The 9,498-nt window shown below is 35.7% G+C and overlaps 1 protein-coding gene across 1 annotated transcript; it reads left to right on the top strand.

Annotated features, from left to right (window-relative positions):
- Window positions 1-5,668: 5,668 nt before the first annotated feature.
- LOC126584803 (uncharacterized) lies at window positions 5,669-8,688 on the top strand. The gene is made up of 5 exons (XM_050249151.1): window positions 5,669-6,039; window positions 6,158-6,391; window positions 7,330-7,413; window positions 7,636-7,765; window positions 8,111-8,688. The coding sequence occupies exons 1-5, from the start codon at window positions 5,780-5,782 to the stop codon at window positions 8,393-8,395; spliced, it is 993 nt and encodes a 330-aa protein (XP_050105108.1). The 5' UTR covers window positions 5,669-5,779; the 3' UTR covers window positions 8,396-8,688.
- Window positions 8,689-9,498: the final 810 nt, after the last annotated feature.

The following is a 9,498-nucleotide window of genomic DNA, read 5'->3' as shown; positions in this document are numbered from 1 at the left end:
GAAATGTGAGGAAAACATATTGACTAGATGAAATGTGTAAAAAAGGTGACCGGTTAGCTTAACGGGTTGGGTTTGGGTGATCCGTTAGCTTAACGGGTCGGGTTAAACCCGACCTAAACCCAATAAACCCGACCCGTTTATAGGCCTAATCATAACCTCATTTGCATAAGTTGATTCGATCTTGGTGCCACAAGGTGAAGAGCTCAGGAAGAGTTGCCACTTCATGAAGATTAAAGGAATTCGTCTCGTGTAAGGCAAGGTTGCACAAAGGTAAAGCGGCTCCATAGACTAGCTAGCTCTAGGAATTGAGCTTTGCGTGGTACTTTGTAAGAATCTTGTTTACACTAGTGAATTTGACTTAGTGGAGAGTCCCCAATTTTTTAACCTAGAGGTGGGTTTTTATGGCAAAAAACTTCTTGAGTTCTTTGTCTCTTAAACTTGTCCACATATCTTATTTACTTGCATATGTGTTATGCATCCTATGAATTGTTATTTGATATGTGTTAGAGACTAAGTTTACATTGCATATTATGAGCAATGAATCGAATTGTTGTTGACTATGATAACTTGTAGTGAACCAAGTTTTATTCGTAGATTTGCGTTTGATCAACTGACGAATCTGTACTTAGTTGATTGGTGAGCTTGACTAGTCAATCCAGCATACTTTAATTCATAATTGCTTTGTTATTGTTTGCATAATGAACTGATATGCAATCGTGTTCAAGTTTAGGAATTATAGTTGTGAAACTAATCTGGACAAACTCTGATTAGTTGAACATATTGATCAGTTAAGATATGTTCTTGCATCAACACTTTATATCATTGACTAACTTGTAACTAGTTGACTAGCTCATTTCACTAGTCTACAATGCAAAGTTAAATTTTTATTTACAAGATATTATGCCTGGTACCCAATTTCAGATTGCAAAACTATCAAACTCTACAACTTTACCACTTGAGTATTAGGAAATTTGTGTCTATAAATACAAGGAAATTTGCAACTTAGAGAGGACATTCAACTCAATTACACAAATCAATGCCCTATGCGATACCTCTCACAACTTAACTCAATACACAAATAAACGCCCTATGTGAAACCTCTCACAACTTTATGTGAAATACTATATGCTCTACTAATTGTTAGCACATATGTTGATTTTTCTTTCATCTTTCCTTTTTTGTTTTATTATCTTTTTATGTCAGTTAACGTGTTGTCAAGTGCAACAAAGTCACATATGTGGAAGAAGTGAAATGTCCAAAATACTCATGAATTAGCTAACTTAATAATTTTATTAATTTATGAGCACTCCAATATCTTTTATTGCAAACTAGCCTCTTTCCATGCACGAGTGTGTGAGAGATCTTTGTGAGCACTATGCACCTCTAAAGATGTAATGCATTAGTTGCTTTTCATTATAATTTTTAAGAGATATTACTTAAAAGTTATAATGTTTTGTGCAAGCAAAAGACTTTTTCTTTATCACGCATGCAAGGTTGACCTTGAGATTTTAGGGCCCTGGGTGAGCCACAGTTAGGAGGCCCTTCAGTTGATAGGTATTTTAATGAATAATGATCATATAATTTGTCTTTTTAATAGTTAATTCGTAAATATTTATCATATCATCACTTATGAACATTTAGATTGGAACAAAAAATTAACACACCAAACAAAATATACAATAATAAAAAATAGGGTAAATGACAAAAAACTACCTCAACTATTGGTCTGACGACACTTTTATACCTCATCTTTTAAAAATTACAATGTCATACCTCATCTTACGAATTTGTGCCAACGTCAGACTTCCGTCAGTTTTTCTGTTACTTTTTCTGTTAAATGCTGACGTGGCCAGAGATGAGACCCACTCACTAATCCAACTGGATAAAAAAAAAAAAAATATATATATATATATATATATTTTTTTTTAATAATTAAATATTCAAAAATTAAAAAAAAATTAAAAACTAAAAAACTAAACAAATAAAAAAGGCCTAGGGATGCAGGCCTTCATTTCTTCCACCTGCACCAACCCTTCTCTCTCTCTTTTCTTTATCTTCTCTTGTATCTCTCTCCCACTCTAACTCCCTTTTCTCTCTGCAACCACCGGCGCCGAGGAGGATAGCAGCGAAGAGAGGGAGGAGAAGAAGGGTCTGAAGGCAAAGACAGCAGAGGTGGGAAGGAGATGAGGGTTTTGACGGTTGAGAGGAGGAGGAAAGCGAGAGGTCAGAGGAGGTGTGTGGTCAACGGTGAATCAAACGGAAGAGGGGTCGGATGATGGACTGGGTGGAGAGAAGGTAGGAGGGTGATGAGTGTGTAAGAGGGGAAGGGGATTTGGGTGTGGGTTTGGTTTGGTTGTTTTTTTTTTTTTTTTTTTTTTTTTGGTGTGGGCTTGGTTTTTTTGGTTTCTTCAGTGGGTGGTAAAGATGGAAGAATAGAGATGGCGGTGGGGTGGTGAAGGAAGGTTGGGTATAGAGGGACTATGGGAGGGTCGGGTCGGGTTTGGAGGTGGTGGTGAGGGAAGGACGAGTGCGAGTGGGGAGAGGGACGGAGGAGGGAGACCGCATCCCAGAGAGAGGAGAGAGAGAAGAGAGAGAGAAGGTGGTGGAGGAAGGTTGGGGGGACGGGGAAGGGTTTGGTGGCTGTCGAAGAGAAGAAGAAAAAGGGTGGGTGTGGGTGGAAGGGAAGACTGGATCCCTTAGGCCAATTTTTTATTTTTTTTTAGTTTTTAAATTTTTAATTTTGTTTTAATTTTTGAATATTTAATTATTAAAAATAATCATTATTATTTTTTAATCCAGTTGGATTAGTGAGTGGGTCCCATCTCTAGCCACGTCAGCATTTAACATAAAAACTGACAGAGGTTTGACATTGGCACAAATTCGTAAGATGAGGTATGACATTGTAATTTTTAAAAGATGAGATATGAAAGTGTCGTCAGACCAATAGTTGAGGTAGTTTTTTATAATTTATCCTAAAAAATAAATTCATAGTTTACTTAATGATATATTTTGAGTTGCCCCTTCACTTGTATAAAATTGCTTAGAATTTGAAAAATAAAGAGATGGAGAGGAAGTGAGAGAAAGAGAATTGAAGAGAAATGATGGTGAAAAAAATAATTACATTCATACTTTCTTTGGAGTAAAAGCCAGCGTAAAATAACTACACGTGAAATATGTTCTCCTTTGTTGTTAGGAGTCTAATTTTTGTTTATCTTGATTAAAAAAAAAAAACTTTTAGTGGTATGGGCCCTTCTTAAATGTACATGGTTTGAGCCCATTTTTCAAACTAGAAAACTAAAACTAAATACAATACATAAAAACAGCGCACACCCATGAGTTCGAAATAAGAACTTTGAGAAAGTAGCTTGTGTGTTTTCCTCTGCACTGCTTATAATATTTTTTTTATATTTATTATATAACATATATCTATTAAGTAAAAAATGGCAGCCGCCTCTTCCGGCAGACGGCCCTACAAGCACGTCTCAAACATTTGTCATGTTTTTTGTTTTTACTTTAACTAGAATAATGACTTATATGTTATCCATGCAATTGTCAAAACAACAAGTAATTTTGGTTGTCAGAGTGTTCTTGGGTCGTGTTCCCATCTTTACATTATACTAGTCTCTTTGCACACACTCACGTGCATGCGAGAAGTTTTTTTTTTTTAATCATGAGCGTAACGTGCTCTTGAAAATATATTGTGTTACTTGCTTTTCATTATGGAGGTTGTACTTGGTGCGATGGCAAGTGCCTTAGTCCATGAGTGGTAGGCAGGGCCGGCCCAGGCCCAGTGCAAGCAGGGCGACCGTCCAGGGCCCAAAAAAATTGGGGGCACCAAAATTATTCGGGTGGTATATTTATATATGTTTTTATAAGAGTATAAATTTTAAAAAGTTGGTTTAATTACAAAGGAATTTAACTAGAAGTGGTGGTTTTGTAATTTGAAATTAATGAGAAGGTCTTGGGTTCAAGACACCACGTGTGCTTATTTACTTTCCAATTTTTACAATTTTTTTTTCATAAGAGTATAAATTTATAAAATTTGGTTAAATACTCAAGAAGTTTAATTAAAAGCAATGATTTTTGTTGTTTAAAATTAACGAGAGGTCCTAAGTTTGAAATGCTATGTGCGTGTTTATTCTTTTCAATTTTAACAAAATTTTATTTGGTTGTTAATTTATTTTTAGTTACTAGCTAGTAGCTATATGGGTTACTATTTTTAAATATTTGTTCCAATTCAAGTCTAATATTCAACAAACAGTAATGCGTAGACCAAAGTTTTAGAGCAAATTTACAAATCATATGACGTGTCATCATAAGGTTTAATTCAGTGCCCATTCATTACTTATACATATCAATTAAAGACTCGAAAACATTATTATGTTTTTAGTCCCATATTGACAAGGTTAGTAAATAAGAAAAAACATCTCACAATTTATACAAAAACACTTTAAAAGTTCACATGGAAAAAAAAACTCATTTATCTACTTGTAAGCCAGGAGTTTTTTGGTTTCCTCATCTTGATACAAAATAAATTAGTCTTTCTGTGTTTCAAAATTATTGAGTTTGAAATGTTTTTCTAAGTATAATTTTATCGATGTCTTTTATGTGAAAATAAATAATTTTCTTATGTGAAGTTAAGGCATATTTTTTAGCGTCGCCCCGGGCCTCAAAAATCTCTAGACCGGCCCTGGTGGTAGGTTTCGGGTTCGAGACTTGGGAGTAGCCTCTCCATAAATGGGGGTAAGGCTAGCCGACATTCACCTTTCCTAAACCCTGCGTAAAGTGGGAGCCTTGTACACTGGGTACGACATTTTTTTTTTACTTGCTTTCCATTATAATTTTTAAGAGGTATTCTTAGTATATTCAAGCAAAAGACATTTTCTTTACGGTGATGCTATCTGTCTACCATTTTTACCTTTCGCGCATTTCTTAATTTTTGATTTCAGATCAAATGGCATAAACTAATAAGGAGTGGCACCAACCTTTCTTTATCATGAACGTATTGTCGTATTTTTTGTTTTTACTTTGTGTAGAGTGATAGTTAAAAAAAGAAAAGATAGAGCCTATTAAGGCTGGATGGTGCATGTCTTGTCCAATAATAACAAAGAACGAGAAATTGCTAGATTCTTTGCACGCGCAAAATATTTTTTCTCTTATCACGATGTACATTTTTTAAATGTATTTACAGATATTGATTGTTTGTTTTTTTTTATTTCATTACAGTTTTCCGTTATTGAGCAAAATTATAAACATAAAAAATATGTGATCATCTCGTCACATTAATAAATAAAAATTCAAAGGTTACATTCAGTTCGTCACATTAATTAATAAAAATTCAAAAGTTACATTCAGTTGTATATCGAGTATATAATATTTCTCTAATCAACCGACACAAAACAATCTTTTCCAATAGGTCAGCAGAAATTTCTGGCAGGAATGAAACTAATTTTTTTTTTTTAACAAACAATATTATTTACATAAAAAAATAGAAAAGTGAACTAAGCTTCATAATAGATTAGCAAGAATGTTGTTTAAATTCACCTTCGAACTTAATGCTCTCACTTACAAATACAAAAAAAATACTACTAGATCATAGTAGTAAATGGTACACGAAACTGAATTTTAACTTCCCGCAAAAACCAAAAAAAGAATTTCAACCTTTTTTCAAAATTCCCCCTTCCTCCCTCCCCTCTCCCTCATTCAGACTTGCGCGTACCGAGGTTTCGCCACTTTCGTTTACAAGAGGTGCTTTCGGCTCCACAGTCCACCATTTCCAATGGTGGTTCGGAGAAATCGACGCGGAGGCGACTCCGAAGAGGGCGGCGGAGCAGCCGTAGAGAATGGAAGTGCGGGGGTTTCAGGGTACGAGCACTTCAGGGACCAAAAGATCAGAGAGAACAAGGAGAGATTGCAGAAGCTGGGAGTTTTGGACCTTGCCAAGAAGCTCAAGACCGAAACTGCCGCCCCAAAACGTCCCTACCGACCCAAAACCCACAACCCACTTCCTAATCCCGGGTCCCCCAGGCGCTCTTCCAGGTAACCCACTTTCTATCTTGTTTGGATTCCGGGAAAATGTGGGAAAGTTTACATCTTTGAAGGGTTTTGAATTTTTTTTTTTTTTAAACGGAGTTTTTTGTTTTTGGGTTTTTGTTAGGTTGAAGAGTGTGGCTCCAGTAGATTATGTGGAAAAGACAAAAAACGAGAGCTCAAAGAGAAAGAGTGTTGAAATTTTTATAAAGGAAGGTTCAAAGCCTGAGATTTATACAGAGGAACATGAGAAGCTGTTGGGGGATTGTGTCGAAAGCTGGGAGCTAGGCGTTGATGGCTATGGTGAGGATCGGAAGCGCATTTACGATCCGGTTAATGGAGAAACTTGCCATCAATGCAGGTAGGTCATCATGCATTTGATGGGTTTCTAAATTCCATCGAAAAATACTATTTCGGATGTTTATTTTTATTTTTGTAATAGATTTTCAGGTGTTTATTTCGGATGTTTATTTTACTTGAGCAAACTTAATTGAATAGCTGGTAATGATGTTCGTAATTATAAGATCGAATTTTGTATAAGAATCCAATATTTTAGTAACAATTTTATGTGCAAATCTGCGAGCCTAGTTAGTCATGTTAAATAGACTGACAGAGTTCTGTCCATTGGCTTGTTTGTCATTTGAGTCATTTCCGTTAAAGGATTGCCTGAGCGCCTGGCGGATTTCAGGTCTGATTCTTACGAGAATCTCAAACTGATGTTCATCTCGTCTTATTAGCCGTCTTCTTATATTTTTTTGTTTTTTTGTTTTTATTTTTTTTTTGTGAATGTCTTAAGCTTTACATTTATTTTATGTTTTCCATTTTTCTGTCCTTTTACTCCACGACTACTTTAGAAGTTAGAAACATTACAAGTATGTTGCCTGTTTCGGGTTTAGGCTTTCATTTCATCAGATTGCTTCTATGGATAGATGAAAATGTAGCACTTAAGGAGTCTTGTCATTGCCACACAAATTATGCTTCGAATTGAAATTTTTTAATCAAATGCTCTTTCTGATTATTCATTCATGTACGATTCTTTTATACTTGTAAGTACTCTCTTCTTTTTCTGATCTAAAATGGAAACAAGAATTTAAGGACCATTGGTGATCGAGAAAGCTTATACATATGACTAATAACCCAACTGAAGAAGTCACCTTCTCAAGGTATAGCAGAAGTTGTTAAATTAACTGCTATACTGGGTTCATTATGTACTCGTACAATACATTCATCGTGTATTGTTTGAGCTTAGGTGTCCTTTTGCTTGGTAAATATGTTTGTAGATAACATACTTCCTTGCAGGCAGAAAACTCTTGGGCATCATACAAAGTGCTGGAAATGTGACTTGGTCCAAGGGCAGTTTTGTGGAGATTGCTTATACATGAGGTGAATTTTTTCATAAGTTAGCTGTTGAAAATATTTTTTTTATGTTCCAAGTCTTACCAAAAATGTGCAATGAATGAAAAGATTGTAAGTGTACCATGAGGACAACTGACAACAAGGCCACATTACACATGCCAATAATTTGGATGTTTACACCCAGAAGCAAATTTTATCTTTGTTATCAATTTTATGGTCATATGCATTGAATATTACTGTGTTCCATAGATATGGAGAGAATGTGATTGAAGCCAATGAAAATCCTGGTTGGACATGTCCAGTTTGTCGGGGCATCTGCAACTGTAGTCTCTGCCGTCAAGCAAAGGGGTGGGAACCCACCGGTAATCTGTATAGAAAGGTGAACCTTGCCAACCTTATGCATACATTCATGTATGGTTTATGCATAATTTCGTGTAATATTCTTCTCCAAGCATGTTTCCTGCAGTTTCCCAGTTGATACTCTTTGGTCCCTGCATGCCGGACTTAATAGGCTACTCCCATCAAGAGAAAAGCGTGCAATAGAATAGAACACAGGCACAAACACACAAACTCACACACCCACATACACTTAAATGCATATATATCTACATACAATTGTTCAATACATGTCTGGGCACTGTGATTTTCGTACATAATGGAAAAGAAAGACCAAGGCAACAAATTAACATGAGGAACCAATGGCTAAGTTTTGTACATGTATCAGGTCATAAAACTGGGTTACAAATCTGTGGCACACTATCTTATCCAAACCCGCCGTTCCCCAACAAACTCAGAGACCGCAGGTGAAGAAGTTGTAGCAGAGGGATCAACTCCTTCAGTGGAACCCTCTTCACATGATGAATCTTCAGGATCAGGCAATGGCCTTGATACTAGTGAGCATGTTGATGACAATGATGTGGGCAACGTAGATGCTGTTGCTGCTGGTGATGCTGTTGACGGCAAGGCAAAGAAAAAGCTGAGAAGGAATACAAGGCTGAGCAAGGATTAAACTTTTGCAGATTATAGCCTGCTCTTAATACAATCTAGTCCCGCATCAACTCGTGTAAGGTTGGGACACACCAAATGCTTTTCAAGCACATATATTTCTCTTTTGTTAGCAGGAAGACTAATCTAGTGCAGCTATAGGTTTTTTGTGGAGTTATGATTTTGCCGGGGAATAGTTTCCTTGAACTTCTTTTGCTTTATATGTGGTAGGATGAGAATTGTGGTGTTTAGAAACATGAATCAGCCAGACTACTACTGGTATTGCAAATGAAATATGTAGTCGTATGTAGTCTTCTACTTGCCTGCTTTTGTAGTCAATGCGGTGGATTCGTATGCAGATGAAGGATTCTTAACAAAATTAACAAGGCATGGAGAAAATATTGACATTTTCATTATGTCCATTGTTGCTTAGTAGTAACAAATAAAAAGTGTTGCATCCCGGTTACAAGACCCTTGCATTTTTTGCATTTTTCGCTACCATGTACCCACCAGCCTTAAGATTTATACAGCTGAGTGCAGTGGTGTTTTACGATTTCTATAGGTGAGACACCACTTAGTGGCATAATTGTTTTTTTGTTATTGTTGTATTAGGACTATTGCTAAGGTTTTTGGAGGAATTGGGAAGTGAGATTAAGGAGGAACTATGGGTGGGTGTGGGAGTTGGGTTCAGTAACAAAATCAAATGTGAGTTTTCTTTAGCTTTAATTAATGTCTGTCCTTTTTGGTCATTTTGTTCAAAGTTATAACAAAAAATGCAAGCTTTATTAAAAATTAGGTGAGCTTACTAAAAATTGGGTGCCGATATAGGTACCCTTTATTTTTTGTTTTTTTTTTTGTTTTTATTAAGTTTGAATTCGAAATTGTTTTTTTTTTTTTTTTGTGGTTTTAAATGAAGTGTATGAAGGACTCAAATATGAAAACACTATAAAATTTTCAAGTTTTAAGAGTTTTTTACAAACATGGTTCTTAAATTTTAGTGGTTGTTTAACCTTGGTCCTCAAACTCTTTTTTTTGTTCTAAGTTGGTCCCTAAACTTTTTAAAATGTGTCAAATAAGGACAACAATGACAACGTTAGTTATAAAATTTGACAAGATATTAATAGTGGA

This window comes from Malus sylvestris, chromosome 10 (genome assembly GCF_916048215.2).
Source record: "Malus sylvestris chromosome 10, drMalSylv7.2, whole genome shotgun sequence".
NCBI classification, from domain to species: domain Eukaryota; kingdom Viridiplantae; phylum Streptophyta; class Magnoliopsida; order Rosales; family Rosaceae; genus Malus; species Malus sylvestris.
The sequence above is the reverse complement of the archived record's forward strand: the minus strand, read 5'-3'. Positions and strand labels throughout refer to the sequence as shown.